This window comes from Adiantum capillus-veneris, chromosome 16 (assembly GCF_014529385.1).
Source record: "Adiantum capillus-veneris isolate H3 chromosome 16, ASM1452938v2, whole genome shotgun sequence".
NCBI classification, from domain to species: domain Eukaryota; kingdom Viridiplantae; phylum Streptophyta; class Polypodiopsida; order Polypodiales; family Pteridaceae; genus Adiantum; species Adiantum capillus-veneris.
Window position 1 is genome coordinate 147,222,019 of NC_140946.1, and position 24,276 is coordinate 147,246,294.

Here is a 24,276-nt window from a genome sequence, read left to right on the forward strand (position 1 = left end):
AAACTACCCATAATAGGTTGGCAAATGTGATCGATTATCAAATGACACCATGTTCATGTGATATCATCACCATTCCTATTCGATTATGTCTCAGGTCTAAGGGCTTGTTGAGATTCTAAGCAAGTGGTTTTCCCTCAAAACTATCAACTTTTCTCCACACTTGAGGTTCGCTTAAGTTCACATATGCTTGGATGCATTACAAGGACTTATCGTGAGCCACCGATATTAGCAATAGTAAGGATAGTGCATACGACAACACATTCAAACATCTATCGTGCTTAACTAAGTAATTAAGAGCCAAGAAAATATAGCGTCTCTACACCATGCTTTGCATTTTAGGCCTCGGAACTATGTGCTGCATAGTCAAAGTGATCACCTTATCAAAGCTTTTTGTGACATCTACATGCATGAGGACATCTTGTTTAGCGTATGTCAATGCGTTTGTAATAAGCTCTTTAATGTGACTCCTTCGATTTGACACTATTGAAACCGAATGGGCAAACGCAGAACCTTAACTTGTCTCAACTTATCTTTGCAAAATCTTTTCTTTTTACAGCACACCAGAGGGCCCACACGGGGAGGTGCTTATCCCTTCCAAATATTAGCCAAGGCTACGCACCATCGGACAAGAGCCACGCATAGGCATCACCATGGCCACGTAATTAATGCACCACATGTACTGGGAACAACAGAGCGAACTTGTAGCAACTCCTCGGGTGACCATCCCAAAAGGAGGATGCACTCGAGTGTTCAAGGGCAAGAGCCCTAGCAACGTTAACACGAGGTGAGCACAAGGTGCCCTTTAGAGGGAACCCAACAGGGCATTTGAACCCATAACCCGTAGGTTGAGAAGCCAAAGCCTTACCATTAGACCACCTTTTTGGGGACATCTTTGCAAAATTTTATAAACCAATTGTTTTGGAAAGAGCTAGATAAAGCCAACCTTCAATATTGGGCCATAGCTAGGAGAGGCAAGCAAATCAAAGGATCTACAAGCAAATCAGACCATTGCACAAAGAACTCCCAACCATAAAACTTCAACATTGTCAAAGTGGTCCAAGGTTGAACCTTGTGCACATTCTTACAAGATAGCAGGAGCTACATTAAACTTCACGCCACCGTTCATGCCAAGCTCGGATCAAACAAACATATATATGCAAACCTTGAATCAAAGCAATGTACATATTACAAGGACCTTTTAAAAATGAATTAGAAACATTAAGAGTAGCTGCTTTGTTTCTCCATAGATGTTATAGAATAAGGTAAGTAATTGACAATGTCTTATTGAAGAACTTTGTGGGGTGACCTTTTGTTTAAATGCCATTTGCCTCAACATAGCTCGCTATTTTGGGCACACTCGATGATCAAAACTTAAACATAACTCGGTGAAATTTCACATATCTGATGTGGATTTTACTAATCTATACCACATCCAGTTAAACTTGCATTGCGAATAAATCTAACAATGATGTCCTCTGGCATTCTCTAAACCTCAATGTGCAGAAGTTATGCATGACTGTCACAAAGTAAATAGTTTCGGGGCTCATCACTAAATTGCATGTCCACAGAAATGACCATATATGAGCTAGTTGAGCAGTTGAATTTGTTGGGGTATCAAATGGGGCACCAAATGAGAGGAGATGTACCCTGCAATTCCTCACTTAGGGTGCTCCAAAAGATCTCAAAGAGTGAGTCACAATCACAAGTTCCAAGCATGCAACTCCCGCAGTTAATCAACATGTCCCCTCATTGTGTTACCATGGGCTTCCACCAAAGATTACAAAGGTATTTCAGCTTAAATTGAGGTACTACAAACATACTCTTCTATTGCTTGCAGGCCATCAATCAATTTGCCACTCTATACATACTAGTTCCTTTCTTGTAGGCGCATCCTTCACTCTGTAAAATAGAAATTCTGGCAGTTATGTTACCAATTTGCTACATGTCAAGACATGGAGATCATGATGCCCATGTGTACACTAGTCTGTGGCAGCTAAGGGAATTTTAAATGGCTTGTCAAAAAAATTCAATTGAAGGCACAGCATATTGAAGGGTACTATTCTAACAGAGCTTGTTGCGAAAAGGCCTAAGCTCTATGAGGCCATCAACGCCCCAACTCTGCTTGATACTTCAATTTTGCATATATAAAGAGGACACAAGCCAACACCAAGCAGTATTTGTACGCATACAACAGAAAGGGCATGCCTGGCTGCAATCCTGGACTCTAGCATCGCCACCTTTCACCGTCTCACCCGAGTACTGGAAGCTTCAAACTTCTCATCTCTTGAGCTTGTGAATGGGTCAAAAAGGTGCCTTCAGCTGCACCTTCTCTTTCCAAATGCAATATGTTCGACTACCAATCTTGCACTCAATTCTCTTCACAAAGTAAGTGCAAAGAGGCACATGGCCACTTCCTCCACTATTTTTCTTCAGCTCTTCCACAGCTTTCTGCAAAGATGGTATTGCATTTCCGAGAGCCCAAGCAATTGAAGCATGGGGTCGTGGTGTCTGCAAAGCACAAACACCTGTAGCTTAGTACCTATAGCTTAGCTCAGCACAAATCGAATGCATGAGACTGACTTTTGAACATGAGGTCAAAATCTCAATCTCTCTCTCTCTCTCTCTCTCTCTCTCTCTCTCTCTCTCCCCATTGTATCAGCTCACCCTTGTATTCCCTTTGTATCAGATTTCACCCCACCCCTACCCACTATTTTCTTTTCAGTTCTTTGTACTTTTTGTACCCACTAGATTCACCACATGTAACCTTTTGGTCTCATAGGTAATTTTGGCCTTTTGAAGACGTTAATATTACATTTCATTTCATTTCTCTCTCGCGTAGACTCTCAGCCTCTCAGAATCTTCATCTCTCTTTCTGCATTAGCATTGTAACTGTGTTGTCTCTCTCTCTCTCTCTCTCTCTCTCTCTCTCTCTCTCTCTCTCTCTCACACACACACACACATGGGTCTCACTGTTTTTAGGGTTTTGCCATTTATTTGCTGTTTTTAGGGTTTCGAAAATGCCTTTTGATTGTTTTTATGGTTTCGTCTCTGTTTTTTTGCTGTTCTCAGGGTTTCGAAACTTTTTTTTTTGCTGTTTTAAGGATTTCGTCACTGTTTATTGCTGTTTTTTAGGGTTTCGTCACCGTTTCTTGCTGTTATTAAAGATTTCGCCACTGTTTTTTGCTGGTTTTTAGGGTTTCAAATCTGTATTTTCCTGTTTTTTAAGGTTTCACAAGAGTTTCTTGTTGTTTTTAAGGGTTTCTTTTTTTTGTTGTTTAGACTCTCTCTCTCTCTCAATCATAGGAAGCGTCGGAGAAGTGCCAACGGCTTCCCCCACGTGTAAGTAGACGCATCTCTCGCCGGCCGTCCACAAAGCCTCTTTCATGCGGACAGGGAAAAGGATGTCGACAATAGAGAAGGAAATGAGAGAACGGAGAAACGAAGTTGAAGAGTGAAAGAAGGAGAGGAGCACTATTCTTCAAAAATGGACCAAAGAAAGAGATGGCATGTGTAGGAGGATCGCTTCGCTCGAGGAGAAAGTGGTCATCCAAGATTCCATCATCCAAAATCTACAACCAAAAAGTGGGCAGCTCAAAGAGGGCAAAATTCAGCCATCCATGATGGAAGAATTGAATATCATGAGAGAAGAAATACGGGTTATCAAGGAAGGTGAGGAGAAGAAGTCATGGGCTGCTGTCATCTCCGCAACACAAAAGAAAGTAGAGGAGGCCGAAAAATGGATTGAGGTTGCCAAGAAAGGGAAAGGTAAGGAAGCTCCTTGTACACCCACTCTTATTAACATGACCCTCGAACAGGAACAAAGGAGGAGGATGCGGGCTCTACATGTGAGGGTAACTGGCCTCAAGGACACAAACAATGTGGAAAAAGAGGTCACAAGCCTCACATCCATGATGGGGGTGGACAAGCCTTCACACACAAAGGCATGGAGAGTGGGCAAGAAGAGTGATGGCCCGGGAGAATCTTCAAGACAGAGACATTGTTTTCTTCTCAAAGACGCATGAGGCCCCCGGACAGCTTATGCCACATGTGGTGGGATACAGATGGGAGACAGCCAACAAGACAGTCGCGAGATCTGAGCATGGAGTAGAGGTTCAGGAGGAGTAGCAGTGCTATTTAAGGAGGAGTTACAGCCACTACTACATATTGTACGGAGAGATGATCATGCTAGATACATGTGGGTGAGGTTGAGAGTTGACACAGGCCGATGTCTATACATTGCCATATGTAACCTCCCGTCAATACGTCAGTATATGCTGCATCCAGAGGACAATCGCCTTTCTCTATACTAGATGATGATATATGGGAGTTTTCTAAGGATGGTGATATCATCCTCCTAGGGGACTTCAATGCCTGAACGGGCAACTCTTGGACAGTCTTCTACGACACTTCAGATGAGATGCTTAGAGAGCTGGATGTGGGTGAGTTGGGGCTTGACAGATGCTCACATGACAGAGAGCAGACGAAGTATAGGAGATACCTCACAGAGATGATGACTGCACATAGGTTAGCCATACTTAATGGCTTACAACGATTTCCTGGAGCAGCCGGTTTCACATGCTTTCCACACAGACACGAGGCCAGTACAGTGGACTATGTTATGGCACAACCGAGCTTTATTCCTTGTATTCAAGATTTCATAGTGGGAGCCAGACCAGTGGGCGTAGTGGTGGATCATGCACTTTTGACATTTTCTGTTTCATTTCAGTATTGTACAGCCCAGACATCAAGAGGTAGGTCACATACCCGTTATACATTTACACCAGAGACTGACTCAGCTTATACAAAGGAGATCTATAGCCGTCTATGCACAACTGATCCTGGCCTCTCAATGGAGGAGTGCACCACTTTACTGACTGAGACACTGCATGGTGCAACATCAGAGGCATACCCACACACTCAACCTGGTCGGAGGCGATATTCTGGGAGCATGCCCAGAATAGTTGGTATGATGAGGAGTACAGAGAGATGAGAGCCCAGCTTCAGAGGGATCTTCTTTCAGGAGTCATCACTTACACACAATCTTGGATTGCTTCCCGATGCCTTGTGCGACGAAAGAAACAAGCTTACTTGGCCCAGATGGAGCGAGACTTGTATCACTTGTTCTTGAGTAGAGACTCAGGAAAGGCATGGCGATTCTTTCATAAGCACTCCCCTCCCCTAGTGATTTCTTCTCTTTATCTGTGGGGCCAGTATGCCTCATCGTTATATATGGTTCCTAAACAGGACCCCCTTCCAGATCCTACAAAGCCATGCCCACCTACCAGCACCTTCTTTACCAGTGAGATGGTAAAGAGAGCCATCGACAAGATGAGGACCAGCAGGGCATATGATCATGCTGGTCTAGAAGCAGAGCACTTTACACATGCTAGAGATATGCTGGTAGAGGTTCTTGCAGTGTTGTTCAATCGTGCTATGTGTGAGGGGTTACCTGAGACTTGGAGGTTGTCTACTATTGTGCCTATCTTCAAAGCAGGTGATTCTACAGAGCGTGGGAATTACCGCACTATTATGGTTGGACACACATTGGCATGGTTGTATGCATCCATTCTTGAGCAACAATTGAGTAATTGGGCAGAGGGTGAGGGTGTACGAGCAAAGGGCCAGGCCGGTTTCAAGAGGGGTTTCTCCACTCTTGATCATATTCTGACACTCAGAGCCATCATTGAAAAGGGCAGGTCACATGGGAGACGGATTTATTTTAACTTTGAGGATTTCCGCAAAGCATTTGACATGGTACCGAGAGCTCGATCGATGCGCAGATTGCAGGAGATGGGAGTGCCCATAGTGTTGATTTGGGGGATTATGGCTCTATACAGATCAGTGATGGGACATGTACGCACACCGGAGAGGATATCTGATTTAGTTCACTCCACCATTGGGGTGAAACAGGGTTGCCCATTGTCTCTTACTCTATTTGGTATGTATGTTGACCTTCAGGCATACCAAGCACCTGCGCACAAACTCATCCACATCCTTCTTGAGTCTCGGCCAAAAGAAGTATCTCTCTACCCCTTTCATGGTGGTAGCAATGCCACGGTGACCCGTAAACGGCGGACAGTGGCATTCCGTCACGCACAATATGGTCTTCCTCATCAAGTAGCCATCCCGAATGGAATATCTTGCTACTATCTCCCCATCCCGTATCCGAAGGAAAATGTTTGCAAAATCCGTATCCGTGCATACTGATCGACCATATCCTCGAAGCTCCTACGGTGAATCGCAGAAATAGCTAGAGCAAACGGCTTCCGAGACAAAGCATTTGCTACCAAATTCCTCTGTCCCTGCACATGGACAATCTGGAAGTGAAACTGTGACAAGATGTTCACCCACCGCATCTGCTTTTCCAATAGCTGCTTCTGTGACAAGAATATACCTTCATAAGTTCAGAATAGTCTGAACTCGAATTATAAGAGGGAATAAAGCACTCATAAAACTATAAAAGCAAGGGACACAAGAAAAGAAAAGAAAAACAAAAACAAACAAACTAAATCACTTTGTTTGCTACGAAACAAAACTAGATAAAACAAAACATTATTAACTTAAAAATATTTTTAAAAAAGGCATGTGTAAAATAAGTTGACGCTACGTATTTGGCTTAAAACAAGTACTCGACTTTAAGCAAAAAAAGGATAAGACATCTTAAAAACTTAATCCTAGAAATCAAACTTCACACAACAACTTCTAACGAAACACATTCTTAAGTCCTCACTTAAGCTAAATACAAAATTGAAAAATGAATATTACTACAAACCTACGAAGAGCAAAGAACCAAACTTGACAATATGTGATCTCAACTTCGCTGCTTGTCCAAACAGGAAGAATAAGATTATCACCTTTATCATGCATAGCTTGGACAATAGCTATGACATCCCTACTCACGTCGTCAGTGCCCAAGAGTAGGTGCAGGTTTATATAGAGGTCATTCATGCTTTGAACGTACTCTACAAAACCAACGAGCTGAGTTTCTATCACCCTCCGGAGGTGATGGGCATACTCAGCCATGATAAAGACTAGCATTTGTCAAGCTATATTAAAAATACTAGAAGCGCTAAAGATCAAAACAACAACATAAGGTGTTATTAAGTCAAACAATAAGTGGGTTTTTTAGCTCCCCACTTCTATTGAATTTACTACTGATTATCTTGAACATTCGAAAGGAAGAAACATTAAAAATAAACTTACTATGATGCAAAAATGAACGATCGTTTTTCATGATTCTTTTGAATGAGTATCCTTTTTCAACTAGTAAAGAAATAAGATGGCAAGATTGAGCAACAAAAGTAGATTTACTAGAACAAAGACGAGAAAATCTAAATAGTTGAGAGCAAATGACACCGTTCTTAGCTAAAAGAGAAATGTTCGAAGAAATGTGAGGCATACGGATGATTTTTAGATTGGCATATTCTGGTTCAAGGCGCTTATCATAGATATCTACTTCTAATCCCAAGGGAGTCTGGAAAATCTTAAGGTCTACAAAGGCACAACAATCACTATTTGTGGTACAGTTAAGTTCACAAAACTCCTTGGGATAAATTCCTCCGCCTAAAGAACTCGAATTCAAGTACATAAAATCTTGAAAAGAAGGAACGTCAGGACAAAAAGATCATCTACAAAGCGTCTTACATTGCATAACTTGTGCAAAAATATTGGGCAAGTGTTAGCAAGGACAAGACGCTCCATAAAATCAAACTCATAAGTAAAAAAATAGAAATTAGCAAGAAAAAGAGCACAATTGGTACCCATAGGGATACCAATTGTTTGCTTGAAAAGAGAGTCGCCGATGGTTATATATAAATTGTCCAAAAGAAAATCTAACCAAGATATGATGTCAATGTCATCTACAATCCTGGTGAATCTCTTTCTTCCTTTGTCTACATCTACATTCTTAGTTTTCATCCATAAGAAGTCAAAGTTCAAGGCTGACTTTTCTACTAGCAATGCCTTGTACCTATCCTTCTCAAGCTTGTACGCAAAAACTTTTGAAATAAGAGACTTGACTCTAAATCTAAGGTCCTCCAAATTTAGCTTCGTGTATAGCGTTGTAAAGTCAAAAGTTTGGAGACATAAAGGAGAAGATTTCTCCTTGAGGCTTCTTGAAGAGTTCAAAAACTTTAAAACAGGAATCACACCTACTGAATCATTTAAAATCCAACTTGAATCGGTAGGTACGTCTGCTTCCTTTAGCATGTTTATCCACAATTCATTTACGCTAGGTAAAATGGCTTTGAAACAATAACTAAGCCATTTGGAAACCTCGGTCAAAGAGGTGTTACAAGAAGCAGCTATAAATCTAGGCTTTATAGGGTTCTTGTGGAACTTCCAAACGGTGTGACAAGAAGTAGCATAAACTCTGATGGTCTGTAAAGACAGTAAAATCTGCTCCGAGTAGGTAGTGCCGCCACTGAGTAAGAGCATGGATAACCGCCAAAAGCTCTTTCTCATAAATATGTGCTGTCAATTCCGGCCTTGAGAACAATCGGCTCTCGTAGGCAATGACATGGCCTTCTTGCATTAAGACCGCACCCAGACTACGACCACAAGCATCACAATATACTTCAAGTGACTTCTGCAAGTCCGGCAAAGACAAAACTGGTCCCATAGTCAATTTCTCTTTCAAAGTCTGAAAGGCAGTCACCTCTAAGTCCCCACGAGAAAGGGACTCCTTTCTGTGTCAAGCTATGCAAAGGGGAAGCAACCTCTGCAAACTTTCTAATGAACTGCCTCTAGTACGAACACAATTCTAAGAAGCTTCTAACTTCATGGACAATCTTCAAATCCGGGCCAATCACGGATAGTCTCTATCTTGGCTCGATCCATTTGCACTCCTGCTGTGCTGACACAATGTGTCCCAAAAAGTGTATCTTTGGTAGGAAAAAATTCACTTTTCTACGCATTGATCACTAACTTGTGATCTCGTAATGCATGAAAGACTTGAAGCAGATGATCTCTATGTTCTGCCTCATCCTTGGAGAAAACAATGATGCCGTCAAAGAAAGTGTCAACAAATAGCCTGTACTCTCGAAAAATCTTGTCCATCATCCGGTTAAATGTCGCGGGAGCATTGGTTAGGCCAAAAGGCATCACCAAAAACTCAAATAACCCAAAAGTCGTCTGAAAGGCTGTCTTGTAGACATCTCCCGGCACGATTCGGATATGATGATATCCACTTTTCAAGTCGATCCTACTAAAGCACGAGGATCCTTGAAGTCGGTCAAGTATATCATTGATTCTAGGAATCGGAAATCTGTTCTTGATAGTGATTTTGTTGAGAGCTCTATAATCAATGACCTTCTCCAAGATTCGTCTTTCTTCAAAACCAACAGCACTGGAGAGCAATACGGTGAAGTACTAGGCTCGACAAGACCCTTTTCCAAGAGGTCTTTCACTTGGTTGATAATCTCTTCGTTCAGGGCTCGGCTCACACGGTAAGGTGGCCGGTTTGGTGGTGTGCTTCTAGGTATCAGATCAATGGTATGATCTTCAAGACGAGCGGGTGGTAACTCGCCTGGCAGGCCCTCTAAGAAGCAATCGGCATGAGAGTGGAGAAAATCTTGGCGTTCTTTATCAAGTTCAAACATATTTGTCCTATCCTCACCACTCAACTCTTTCATAAAGATCGAGTAAACAACCAGACTGGATTTCATTAACTTTAAAATGGCCGAATCCGATACAATAGGGACACACTGGGCCTTAAGTTTAATATCAAGTACTATTGTTCTGCCCTTCTCTGTGATCAATTTCGCTTTCCTCGCCCCATAGTCGACCACGGCGTTGTTCTTGTGGTACCAAGGAATTCCCAAGAGGACATTTCAACCTTCCAAAGGCATTATGTAAAAGTCCTCATGCCTCAAATACCCCTAACAATGCAACCAAAGTTTGCCAATGACAGGTGTAATGGCTACGTCCCTGCCGGGTGCCGCTAGAACTGCCTCCACAAGTGGTCCCATCCTATCGGGAGTGATCTCGAGTCGTGCCGCCAATTCCGGTGAAATGAAGTTGGCCTTGGCTCCTCCATCAAAGAAGATCAGGGCTTCTTGGTCTTTCACTTTGCCCCAAGCTCGACAAAGTTTTGTACTCTCGTCCATCATGCTGGGATCGATACCCACGCAATCTGGAACCAGTCCTGTTTTCATCTTGCCTTTTCGTCCACGTTCCTCAGCTGCTCTCGAATTCTTAGGCCTTTCGCCGTCCTTGTCATTCTGTGCCTTTTCAGGGCACTTCGCGGAGATATGTCCAGTTGCCCCGCATCCAAAGCACTTCCCTTCCTTGATATAGCGAGCTCTCTCCTGAGGAGTGAGTTTGGGTGGTGCATCTTTCTTTTCTGGAATGCTCTTCCTCTTTCTACTTTCATTTGTCGAAGTCTGTTCGGCTCTTTGTGTCATGATCTCATCGGTGGGGTAGGTCAAACTACCAGAGTGAATGGCAAAACCCCGTTTCGCATGACTCATCAACTCATGAATAGAAGCTGACTTTTGTTCTAAGCAGTGATCTTGGGATCTTTGTAGGAAGACCCAAGGTAAACCGCTCAATCTGTTCCTTGAACGAGATCTTCTTAAATGAAGAGGCGAGTAGAAAAGAGCTCCAGAATCTCTCGCAATAAGCGTCCATTGTATCCTTCTTGGTCATCCGAAGATGGTTCCAAGCAGTTCGTATATCGCGTTCATACTCTCGCGTTAGCCAAGAAGAAATAAAAAGCCTCTTGAATTTCAACCATTTAACTGGCGTAGTCTTGTTTAATAAAAATGTGGACCACCAAGTTCGAGCATTCCCCTTAAAGTAAGAGGCAGCTCTCCAAATCTTAGAGTGCTCTGAGTAACGCCCTCCCGCGAAAGCGATGTCAAACTGCTGTACAAAAGACAAAGCCTTCGAAGCATCTCTATAACCAGAAAACGTGTCAAATTTAATTGATTGTCCAACTCTCGGACTTTCTTGCTTTTGTCTTCCAGAAAGTCATACTGGTTGGCTCTATAAAAATTCTTCCTCTTTGCATAAAAGTTGATGTCATCAAAGTCCGAACTGTCTGAAGACAAGTCCTCTGTAGAACTGTCACTCACGGGGGTAGATTTAGACTTCTTTGCCTTTTTCTTGCCCTTTCCGAAGCGTTGCTTTTTGCTTCGCTTTTTGCCTTTTCTGTCTTCTTCACTCGAGTCAAATGAGCTAGAAGAACTGTCACAAGAAGAAGAAGAAGAAGAACTAGGTACTCCTTCAAATCGAACACGCTTCTTCTGCTTTCTTGCCTTTTCAAAAGTAGACTGACGACCCAAATAACCCGGGAAGTCGGTGCCTTTCTTCTGCTTTTTGTCGTGCTTTTTAGCTTTGTTCTGCGCGTCAAAAAGCTGAGCAATTCGTGCATCAACCTCTTCTAATTCTTTCTCTGTATACTTCCTGGGAGTAGGAGGTTTCTTGAGAGCGGGTTTGGTGGTTTTGTGGTCTTCTGCCACTGCATGTGCACCTCATCGAAAGAGGTCCTGCACGGGAGTCCTTGCCAAGAGAGGGAGGGTGTGTGTGTTGTATACTGTGCAGGCCACGTCACAGAGTTGTAACAAATGTACACACATGCAATACCTCAATGCAAACTCTACTAACTCGAATGAGGGAATGTCTCCGGGGCTGATTTGATGCACCTTTGGATCCATCTCGATGAGGGGTTGCTGATGGCCACCAAGGGGTAGACCTAGGGCTGATTTGTGTTCCCGATGTGAGAGGAATGAAGGGCTAAAGGCTGGCTACAAAAGCGTAGATCTGACCGCAAAAACGAAGTAGATCTAACACGCAAAGTAGGGCTCAAAACGCAAATGATGATGGAGCAAATGATGGATAGCTATAGGAACACTCGATGCGGCAAGGGAATGGCCGGGGAAAGGCTCAATGGGCTGCCGAAGATCTAGGCTGCAACAGCAGGAGAATTAGCATTAGCAAATTGTAAGGTCCCCATCCTAAAAGATCGGGGCGACTTGGAAGATAGCCTTCTTTATCCTCTAAATCCGTTCACGACACCCTACTCCGATAATGCGAAGCAAGGATACGAGCAACGAAAGAGAAGAAGATTTCCACCTATTGTGTTCGTAGTTGCAAGACCCTACGCCACAAGCCAGGTCGATGAGGTTAAAGATTCTATGGACTTTAGATCTTACATTATAAGAGAAGAAAATCCCTTTCACATATTAAGGATCCAAAAACGACGCCTTTTTCCCCGCGTTTAAGAGGCACGGCCGCCATCCTTAAATCCAAAATATGACATGGGATAAATCTCTAATTAACTGAGACAAAGTGAAAAGTACTCGACTAATCGAGTCCACCCATCCTTAACTGGCAACCTGAGCCAGTCCCCACTTTCCACCCCACACGCACACTTTTTTCCACACTGTTTTACATATACAAACAGTGTTCCTTAATTAATTCCAAAGACAGGTTCTTTTATACAGCCCTTCAAACAATACCAAAACAATTCAAATGAAGGCCACCCTATTATTCAACAAAAACAACTTTTCCAATTTCTCATGATTTTGCCGCTACCCGCGGACTTTCTCTGTCTAACCAATAGAGCCTTTGCAAAGGATTTATTCACTAGCCGCGAATTGCGCAACCTTCCCATCTCGCTAACCGCGAGGCATCTTGCTAACCGCCAGGCATCCCGCTACCCGCGAGGAACAAAAGAGAGTTGATAACCTCAGCTTAATCTCCGCTACCCGCGGGATCATCTCGCTACCCGCGAGGACAAAATTTATTCTTTCAACAATTCTTCTCATTAAATGATTCATCAAACATGATTAACCATTTCTTCATATCAATCAGAAATCGCTTATCAAACAATAACAATTGATTAAACAATAACAATCCAACAAACAGTAACAATTTATCAAACAGTCCTTTCACTAGTCTATGAAAACATATGCTTGTTTCATATGATAGAATCACGTTTTTCGGACACTTTAAGGGGTTTCCTATGCTTAGCTTCCGAAGTCAAACATGAATAGCAATGCAGAATTATAAATTTATCTTACCGGATTTGGAGCGTGTGCAGCTAACTCCTGTGCTGGAGGTTGGACGACTTCGACTACTTCGGTTGATGCTTCCGCATGAGATACGTTCAGAGTAGACACCTTTCTTCCCACCTTCCTTGGTGGTGCAACGGCATGGGCGTCCTTAGAACTTCGCGTTACACGCTTCGGAGCCATAGCTTCGAAATAGAGAAAAGAAAAGCGCGTTGTTGGAGAGAGAGAGAGTGTGTTCACAATTCGGATGACGGTACGTCGACGATTGGAGATGAAGATGGCTTAAAGATGAGAGGTTTAGGGAGAGAAGCTTCCTCCGACGCGTCGTTGCAAAAGAGCTTCCGCTTCTGTAGATGTGTGTTCAAAGTGAGAGGAGAAGAGTCCTTTATATAGGCCCTAGGGGGTGCTAAGAATACTAAGAGGTTTCAAGAATAGGAGAAGGAAAAAGCTCGCGCGTCGTCGCGGCTCTATAAAATAAAATAAAATAAATAAATAAAATTTTGTACGCGAATCCTATGCGCGATTTTTTAAAAAGCTCTATACTTACAAGTTCCCATTCTATTTTGAAAGAGAGAAAAAAAAAGTATCCTAATTTTGACTCACCTCTCTTTCTTTCCTAAAAATACTATCTCTAAGCTTTTTCTTCACACATAGATTAGGTTCCCACATAAACCTATGGTTCCACATAAAGAAAGATCATAAATAAATGGATTCTGAACCCGATTTTCAATCCGATTGCTCTGATAAACTCATGATGACTCACAAAATTGAGAATCTCAATTACTTTGCAAAATAACTGAAATGACTTATATGGATAAATGTTGGGTACATTACACAAATCCACAACATTCCCGGCAAGGAAGAGGGCTGAAAACTGAAGACGCTGGGTTGATCTGCTGCTTCTGAAAACGTTGGGCTAATTTGCGATCTTGGAGCAAAAATACTAGACAAGCTCATTTGAAACCGCTAGGGCTGGATCTCTGCTAGCGCTCTATACTTACTGCAAAAACATTGAGCAATGTGCTCCCTTCATAAGACTTTTAAGTTAGGTCGGGAATTTTCGGCCAAGTTGGGAAAATTGTGTGCGCACATGGGAGTTTTCTGACAATGACTCACTCTTCTGTGACCCATTGGACGAACCGATTGGACCAACACGTTCCTCTAACCTAGACCTACATGCTCGTCATGTCAAATGCCCACTCAAGTGTAATAACATCTGTCAAAATGCTTGTACAAACCATTTATGCAAGAGGTTCCAAAACTCGAAAACCTAATCAAATGAACTCGCCCAAACACGCAAGTCCTTGGGCTTTGGGCCTCTGTCTAGGGTGATGGATTACGTGGATCAAAGATGGCCAAGGCTTTTCTTGCTAGAGCTACGCAGACACAAACAAGCTTTATTACAGAGGACGACATGCTCTAGGAAAGGACCCATCCAAAGGCCAATGAAAGATTTCTTCTAGAACAGCACCCCTCAGTAGCACGACAAGACACATCGCTCATCAACACATGGGACTTTGTTATAGAGAGTTATAGAGATTAGTAGACCTCAATGCCCTCGTCTTCCTCGCAAATCATGTCGGCGTTCTATCTACCATCGCCGCATCCAGGCCATTATTGAGAGGCATAGAGCAGTCTGCCTCCCCACGAGGTTCTTTACAAAGGGGGAGAATGATGCCACATTGCAAAGGACCATGAGAGAGTTCATGTGATGGTACCCACAATGGATCAGGCTTTGGGTGTTTTTCTACTAGCTGGCTCTTTCCTCTTACTTAGTTGTTCACTTTTTAGTACTTCTTACATTATCTTTGGTATAGGATACTTGACATCATGCATCATGATGATGATGTAGTCGTTTGGTCTAATAAGTCTTTTAGGCCTGACATTAATAAACATTTCAATGGCTCTTTGATACCTTGATTGCTTCACTTATGCTCTATGGGGTCCAGGTTTGGGGACCCTCTTTGGGTCACGATGGGTGGAGAGGCCCTTGGTATCTATGATCTCTCGGCTTATTAGAGCCAAGGCCTCCGTGCCACACAAGATCATTAGAACGTTACGGTTGGCCATTGGTCAAATACGGACATCTTCACACCAGCTTGAGATTGAGACTGGTAGATTCAGAGGGATACCAGCAACTAGCAGGATATGCCGCCTATGCCATACAGAGCCAGAGACCGAGATGCATTATATATGTCAGTGCACAATGTATTACGAGATACGAGGTCACTTCCACTGTCTATTCAAAGAAGGCTTTGGACCCTTTTCCAAATCATGAGCTATCAGAACCTAAGTTGTATTTGCTTGAGTTACACAGACACAGAGATAGTTTACTAAGGAGATTTGGAGAGAGACAATCCCAGAGACAGATTACTGATTTCTTCACACCGGAAAGATAAAGGAGCAGCCACCATCGCAAAACTCAGCTCATACTCATACCCGTGGTACTCTCATTGACCGAGCTTCGGAGCTAGGGAGAGGAACCTCGGAACTATCGCACTATCATGATTGGACACACATTGGCACGGTTGTATGCATCCATCCTTGAGCAGCAATTGAGTAGATGGGTAGTGAGAGAGGGTGTACAAGTAGCAAGACAGGCGGGTTTCAGGAGAGGTTTCTCTACTCTTGATCATATTCTGACACTCAGAGCCATTATTGAGGAGGGGAGATCACGTGGGAGACGGCTCTATTGTTGCTTTGTGGATTTCTGCAAAGCCTTCGATACAATGCCTAGAGCTAGATTGATGCGTAGATTGCAGGAGATGGGGGTACCCAAAGAGTTGATTTGGGGGATCATGGCCCTATACAGGTCAGTAGTAGGGCATGTATGTACTCCAGAGGGGATTTCTAATTTGGTTCACTCCACTATTGGGGTGAAACAGGGCTGCCCGCTATCCCCTACACTATTTGGCATGTATGTGGATGAGGTTGCTAACTACATTGAGAGGGATGGTGATAGAGAAGCACAATTGGCAGGGAAATAGATCCCACTACTGTTAGATGATGATGATATTGTGTTGATTTCTGACTCCTTGGAGGGGATGCAATATCATTTAGATGCTTTGTACACATTTTCCCACGATAGTGGATTGTTTGTTAGCCTCGAGAAAACCAAGGTCATGGTGTTTAACACCACACCACACTGGATCAGGAGGTCAGCACCCACTTTTACATATGGCCAAGAGACAGTGGAGTATACAGATGCATACACCTATCTTGGGGCAGTCTTCAGTGGACTGGTGTTTTCATTGAGGAGAGCAATAGAGACTAGATTGACGAGAGCTTATGCAGCCTTTGGAAAGGTTGTGGAGTACATGATAAAGATGCGTCAAAACCCCTCACATGGACTTTCTACAATTGCATGGAAAGCAAGCAAAAAGTTTAAAAGATGCATAAAGCAAAATCTTGAGCATGGGATGGATGCAAGACATAAAGAAGTGGTTTGGGAGATGGGATGCATTACACTTGCTACATGATGCCTCAATTGACTCCCAACTGAATGAAGCTTTTCTACAATGCCAATGTATTACGGCTTGCAAGGAATCCGATGGGTCACACTTCATACATTACACAACCCATATTGCCCCCAACTACAAAACCATGTTCTTCACTCAAAGAGGAAATTGTACTCACCCTTACATACTTGAGCCTATCCCCTTGTCACCCATACACACTATCGCAGCCATTCGGCTCACCTCCCACTCCCTTTGATGCGAGACAGGGCATTGGGGCAATGGAGAAGAGTCAAATCAATTGTGCACATTATGCTCACTGCAAGTTCGAGAGTCTGAGTACCACACACTACTAGAGTGCTCAGATTTTGGTCACGTCCGAACTTGCTTCCCTCACACTTTTAGCCACCATGACTTAGACCTACACACTTTTCTCTCTCAACTACAGTGTGGGCTCTCCATTGCAACTCTCATCACCACAATTTTAGAGCATCGAGAATCACTCATTAGCCACACACATACTATATCACATGTAACTTTGGTCCCATAGGTCATATATGATATTTGACCTCCGAGGACGACAACAAAATTTATCCATCTATCTATCTATCTCTTTCAAGAGCACATGGATACAGCCAACACAGGACTTGGGTACGAAGATGGTTTTCTATAGAGAGCATCTTCTCCAACTAGCAGAAGATGGATGTGATCAGACTGGCCTATATGGACACTCATTATCCTATGGGATACGTTATGCTATTGGTCAGATGCACACATCTTGCATCAGCTAGAGATTGAGACTGACAGATTTAGGAGAGTACCAACAGAGGCCAGGATATGCCAATTGTGTCATATAGAGCCAGAGACAGAGTTACATCACATTTGTCATTGTCCTGTATACTATGAGATACGAGGCCACTTTCATTGTCTATTCAAAGAGGGCTTTGGACCATTGGCTAGAGTCATGAGATATCAGGATCAAAAATGCCTCAGGTTGTTTTTGCTAGAGCTACGTAGACACAGGGAGAGTCTCTTGAGGAGATCAAGCAATGGGAGACATTCATAGAAGTGGATGACTGACTTCTTTAGAGCAAGGACTCAACAGCTAGATGAGCATGCCTCACAGCAGACTTCAGAGCGCACTTATACCAGAGGTATATTAGTTGACACAACCATTGAGCTCGGTAGAGCTAGACACCTATGTCAACAAGGACGACCACAACATCCACAGAGGCTCCATCAGAGGATCGGGACTATTCTAGTACGACATGGGAGACGCCCAATACGACTATTTACAGAGGCGGACATTGACGAAGCTCTTCAGCGACCGATGCACTTTCTCGAACAACGCCCAATGCCAAGCATGCTCAGGCACTGATGATAATGATGAGGATGATGATTTTAGTCTTTCACTTTACTTCGCTTTCACATCATTTTTACTTCTTTTGATTTCTGTACCCAGACATTGGATTAGATCCACCAAGATTGTATCAGTTTGGTCTCATAGGTCATTTTGGCCCTTTGAAGACGTTTAATATAACATTTCATCTCTCTCTCTCTCTCTCTCTCTCTCTCTCTCTCTCTCTCTCTCTCTCTCTCTCTCTCTCTCTCTCTCTCTCTCTCTCTCTCTCTCTCTCTCTCTCTCTCTCTCTCTCTCTCAGGTTCACATCAACACACAGGTGCAACAGAGGCCACACAAGCAGCAACACTAAGTTTTCTTCGCGCGTAGAAGCAGCAGAGTTAGGGTTTCGGCAGCAGAAGAACTGCAGCAAAAGCATGACTCGTGTGGCGCAGAGGAGCAGAGATGCTGCAATTTAGGGTCCGCGATCTGGCGTCTTTGTGCACATAGGTGCGCGTTAGGGTTCACGACAGTTGTGACAATTAGGATTTACGTTGTTTAGGGTTCGCGTCCTTGCAGCTGAAGCTATGGAAATGGCACAGACGTGGACCAACTGCTTCTGCGCAGTCTAAACCTACCCTTAAGAAAAAGATTTTTTTATTTTTTATTTTAAAGGTCTCTTCGCCGTGCCCAACAGCAGCAGGAATCTCCGCTGTGCACAATAGCAACAGGTATTTATAGGGGGACCGCGTGCTATCACGGTTACGTAGACCGCGAGTTTTCCCTCAACAGGGGCCGCGTGCTATTGCTACTACTAAGGGTGCACGTAATAGGAGCTTACCCGAAGGGGTTGAGCCCTCGTGGTTATTGACAGGATTGCTTGAGTATAGTTGTAGCAGACCTGGGACAGTGTGCACAGCAGGTTGCCATCGCGTTTAGCCAGTGCCGTTTGGAGCAGCAGAACCTCATCAGTACTTAGCAGCGTTACTAAACACGAGCAGAACCGAGGGCCTGCACAACAGGGGCCGTTACGATGGAGGTCATGAGCGGTTCACCGGTTTGCAAGTCCCTTACAAAGGCGACCTTCATGCTTACAAACAAGCGGATAACACAAGTGGAAAGGGAGATGAAGGAATGGAAAGCAGAGATGGAAGGATGGTGGAAGGAGAAGGCCAACCTTCTTCAAATGTTCCTCAACAAAGGCACGTAATGGAAGAAGGAGAAAGAGGGCCTATACGTAGTGATACAAGCACTTAAGGTGGATTCACAAGCACTCAAAGAAGAGGTCTCAACCTCAAGCGAGAGCTTGTTGATAGAGCAAGCAATGGACTAGAGGAAGGTGAATTCCAACCTCAGTGATCGATGAAATCAAGGTCATCAAGGAACAGGTACGGATGATCAAAGAGGAAGAGAAACAGAATGGGGCAAAGACGTCTTGGTGGGTGGATGTAATCACGAAGACACAAAAGAAGGCGGATGAGGCAGAGAAATTAATAGCCGCTAAGAAAGGGAAAGGGAAAGAAACCACGTCTATCCCCACTCCTACAATCATCAACATGACTTTAGAAGAAGAGCAGCGAAGGAAGACTAGAGCTTTGCACATACGAATAACCGGTCTAAAAGATCGAGATGATGTGGAAGGGGAAGTCAAAGAACTTCTCCGCATGATGGGTAGTGAGGCTACTCATACAAAGGCATGGAGGGTAGGGAAGAAGACACAAGGAAATGGGGAGACTTCAAAAGAAAGAGCTCTAATCATGCGCTTCCCATCCATGGGAGCAAAGGACTTCTTGAAGAAGCGTCCTACACTAAAGACAATGGGCATATTCCTTGGAGATGACCTCAGACTCACACAGCTTGCTCATATGAAAGAAGTTATGCCCGAGATAATGACACCTCGAGAGAAGGGGAAAGTAGCCTTCGACAGGGATGGACGAGTGGTTATTTTGGAGAAGCGCCCCGGATGACGGCGCGAGACCTGTGGGACCACACTCAAAGTGGCTACATGGAATTGTAATGGATCTTTGCACCTTGATGTAGGGGCCTTTGAGGATAGTTTCACAAGGAGAGACATCATTTTCTACTTTGAGACGCATCAAGCCCCGGGGCAGTCCATGCCCCATGTGAGCGGATACAGATGGGAGACAACTTGTAGACAAGAGACTCGATCAGAGCGCAGAGGACGAGGTTCAGGAGGAGTGGCAGTCTTATTCAAGGAGGAGCTACAATCTCTGATACATATAGCTCGGAGGGATGAGCATGCTAGGTACATGTGGGTGAGACTGAAGGCAAAGACAGGCAGATATCTCTACGTCGCTATTTGCTATTTTCCTCCTAGTACGTCAGTATATGCATCACCTAGAGGACAATCCCCCTTCTCTATTTTAGATGATGATATATGGGAGTTTTCCAGAGACGGCGACATTATTATCTTGGGGGATTTCAATGCTAGGACTGCCCATCACCAAACAGTATTCTATGATACCTCAGAGGAGTTGATGTAGGAGCTTGATATTACAAAAATGGGCCTGTCTAGATTATCACAAGATGAGGAGCACACTGAGTATGGCAGATACTTGATTGATATGGGGACTGCACATGGATTCGCCATTTTGAATGGCCTACAAAGATTCCCTGTAGCTGGTGGTTTTACATGCTTTCCACATCGGCATGGCACTAGTACATTGGATTATGTTATGGCTCCGCCGGGACTCATTCCTTCCGTTCAGGATTTCGTGGTGGAAACTAGGCCGGGTGGGGTAGCAGTCGATCATGCTATCTTGTCTTTCACTTCAACACAGCTCCATTGGGAGAGGCCTCCACACATACTCGGTATACCTTCAGGAGGGAGACGGATCACGTGTACACTGATGAGATATACAGGCAGCTATGCACTCGGGAGCCAGGATGACAAGATTGACCAGAGCCTATGCAGCATTAGGGAGACTTGAGAGGATATGTTCGCAGGTTCAGTTCCAGGAACCTCGGACAAAGCTTTGGCTCCTTGACACTTTGGTCACTTCGGCCATGCTGTACGGACTGGAGATATGGGGCCCCTCAATTGATCATCATAGCAGCGCTGGCAGTACTGATTGATGGAGATGTATGGAGAAGCCCTTAGTGTCTATGATTTCTCGGATGATTAGGGCCAAGGCCTCAGTACCACATGACATTGTTAGGGCGGAGCTCGTTGCTCCTCCATTGGTAGTGGAGGCACTCACTCGATCAGTTTCATTTATGCATAGAACTTGGGCTCTCCCTAGAGACAGATATGCTTGATTAGCACTAGAGTCTTCGCAACAGCTGGCACTGCAGGGAGATAGATCATGTTGGTATGCAGAGATGTCATCTTGGTTTCAGTTACATGGCTTTAGTAGGCTACCCCCATTTCAGTACTCTCTGGATGCACCCTCCATCCCCCTCACAAGGGCCGAGATTACCAAGCTCATCAAACAAGACTTGATTTAGTTGGATACGAAGAGGACATGGATACAACCTACACATGAGCTAGGTACGAAGATGACTTTCTATAGAGAGCATCTTCTCCAACTCACGCAAGATGATTTTGTGATTAGACCAGGATACATGGATACTCATCTATCCCACGGGATACGATGTGCTATTGGTCAGATACGCACATCCTCACATCAGCAAGAGATCGAGACAGGCAGATTTAGAGGAGTACCCGCTAAGTCCAAGATTTGTCAGGTGTGCTAAATAGAGCCAGAGACAGAGCTACATTACATATGTCACTGCCCAGTATACTATGAGATACGAGGCCGCTTTCACTGTCTATTCAGAGAGGGTTTTGCGCCACTTTCTAGAGTCATGAGATACCAGGATCAAAGATGCCTCGGATTATACTTACTGGAGATTCGCAAACACAGAGAGGACCTCTTGAAGAGGGGCACAATGAGAGAGATCCAGCGACAGCGGAAGATTACAGATTTCTTTCAGTCACAGACAGAGGAGTTCAAGCAGCCCCCACAACATAACAACACCAGAGGCATACTGCTTGATCGGGCGATAAAGTTGGGGCAATCCCGTCGCCCACGGATGAGAGGGCCCTCTCGATATCGACGCAGATTGCGACAGAGGATCCATACCATACTGGCGCGACATAGGAGCCGTCCCGATACTGATGTATATGATGCCTCGACTATCAAAGAGCTCCATTGTATCAGCTCACTCTTTGTATTCCCCTTGTATAAGTTTTCACCCCACCCCTACCCACTATTTTCTTTTCAGTTCTTTGTACTTTTTGTACCCAGACATGGTATTAGATTCACCACATGTAACCTTTTGGTCTCATAGGTCATTTGGCCTTTTGAAGACGTTAATATTACATTTCATTTCATTTCTCTCTCTCTCTCTCTCTCTCTCTCTCTCTCTCTCTCTCTCTCTCTCTCTCTCTCTCTCTCTCTCTCTCTCTCTTCTCGCAAAGAAAGGAGCGGATTTCTATGACTTAAAATTCCCTAGGAATGCCCAAATGGTGCCAATTCTAAGGTCACGTACGAACTGTTTACGTAGCATGCCCAAAGGCAACAATTCAAAAATTCAAATAGAGCTAACCACGGGTAAAACTGAGTAAAAACTATAGAAACTGAAAAGCCATGGGAAACAACCTCTCATACAAAGAGTAAAAAGAGCCCTAGCAAGCTAAAAGGACAGAGCATGACAGGAGCTTCTGAAAGATAGTCATTCCAAAGGCCAACACTGCCAGGGTTCACCAGCGGTGATATGGAGAAAGGAACGGCTGCAATGGCAGTAGCTCAATGTTGGGCAAGGCCCACCAATGGGGGCCATCTGAAAGCAAAGGGCTGTGAAAAGCAGACGGGAGATAGCAGTCCATGACAAAGATGATAGAGAAGAAACAACTCACATCACCAAGAGAGATACCGAAAGGAAACATAAGGGACCAACAGAAAACTATAAATATAACAACCAAGGAATAGTCATCCAGGGAAGAGAACAATGATCAGTCCACTTGCTGAAGGTGGCTCCTAAACTCCATAACTGGGAAGGGAACTCCAAGAGGACAGTAAAGGAAACTATGGGAGCCTACATATGAAATTTGTTGTAGATAACCTAGTAGAGAGCGGGGCGCCAACTAAGGGAGCCCGATATCCCATCCCATAAACAAGTAAAAGAAAACAAAACAAATCCAAAAAACAAAAAACAAAAGAAACAGGGAAAGATGTTGGAATTAGGGTTGCAGGGAAACACACACAGCTTGGAGAAGACGAAGGAAGCTCAAGGCACACAACAGAGTATATTACTTAGTGTGCAATGGAAAGATAAGATAGCCCTAGAGTGATGGTGTATAGATAGATAGATAGATAGATAGTTCTATTATCGTCCTGGGAGGTCAAATATGACCTATGGGACCAAATGAACATGTCACGTGGTGTGAGTGGAGTTCATAAGTGACTCTCGATGCTCAAAAATGGCTGAAATGAGCGTCGCAATAGAGAGTCCACATCGTGGTTGGGAGAGGAAGGTATGTAGGGAGAGCTCATGGCTGAATATATGGGGAAAAGAGGACCTAATGTGGTCAAAAGCTGAGCACTCAAGTAGTGTGTGGTACTCACTCTCTCGCACTTGACGAGGGCATAAGGTGCAAAGTCGATGACACTCCTCGCCAGTGCCCCAACGTCCTGTCTCGCAGCGTAGAGAATGGGAGCTAAGACGAATGGAGGCAATGGTGCGGATCGCACTCAACGGGATGGGCTCAAGGATGTAGGAATGGGTTCGGTTACCTCGTTCCGAGAAGAAGAGAGATTTGTAGTTTGGGGCAACGTGTGTGGTGTAATGGCTGAAGCGAGAACCTCCGGATTTCTCCCAAGCCATGATACATTGGCGTTGTAAGAAGGCCTCATTAACTTGGGAGTCAATCGACGCATCCTTGACCAAGTGACATGCATCCCATCTTCCAAACCATTTCTTGATATCAAGCATCCACCCCGAACTTAGTATTTTGCTCTTGCATGTCTTTTGAACCTTTTGACTTGCTTCATATGCGATTCTAGGAAGTCGATGCAAAGGGCCAGGTTGTGTCTTACGCATGTACTCCACAACCCTTTCCATGCCCAAGACCTCAATGGGAAGCGATCCGGACTCAAGAAGTAAGAGCATGTAGGGTGTTTGTGTCTTGACTTGGAGAAAGTTGGTGAGAAAACGCTTTTGGACATTCTCAAACTCTTTCCAAGTAGACTTCCCGATGCTTCCACCCCACACCTCCACTCCATAAAGAAGCACCGGTGTCACCAATGTGTCAAAGAGGTACTTTTTGAGAGCCCAACACTTGATCTCTCCTGCATTGCACATGTTCTCAAATGCATAATAAGCCCTCTTTCCGGCTTCCAAGCGACGCATTGCACAATCCTTCCATTTATGATTGGATGGAACCTCAAGGCCAAGGTACTTGAAGTGATCTACCACTTCAAGTTTCTCATTGTTGTATACA

The 24,276-nt window shown here is 44.1% G+C and overlaps 1 protein-coding gene across 1 annotated transcript in view; it reads right to left on the bottom strand.

Annotated features, from left to right (window-relative positions):
• Window positions 1-1,561: 1,561 nt before the first annotated feature.
• Window positions 1,562-24,276, bottom strand: part of LOC147440027 (uncharacterized) — an 80,048-nt gene continuing 57,333 nt past the window's right edge. Inside the window, exon 7 of the mRNA XM_086485726.1 lies at window positions 1,562-2,508. Within this exon, the coding sequence (XP_086341852.1) occupies window positions 2,302-2,508 (207 nt within the window). The 3' untranslated portion in view covers window positions 1,562-2,301. The remainder of the gene's footprint in view (window positions 2,509-24,276) is intronic.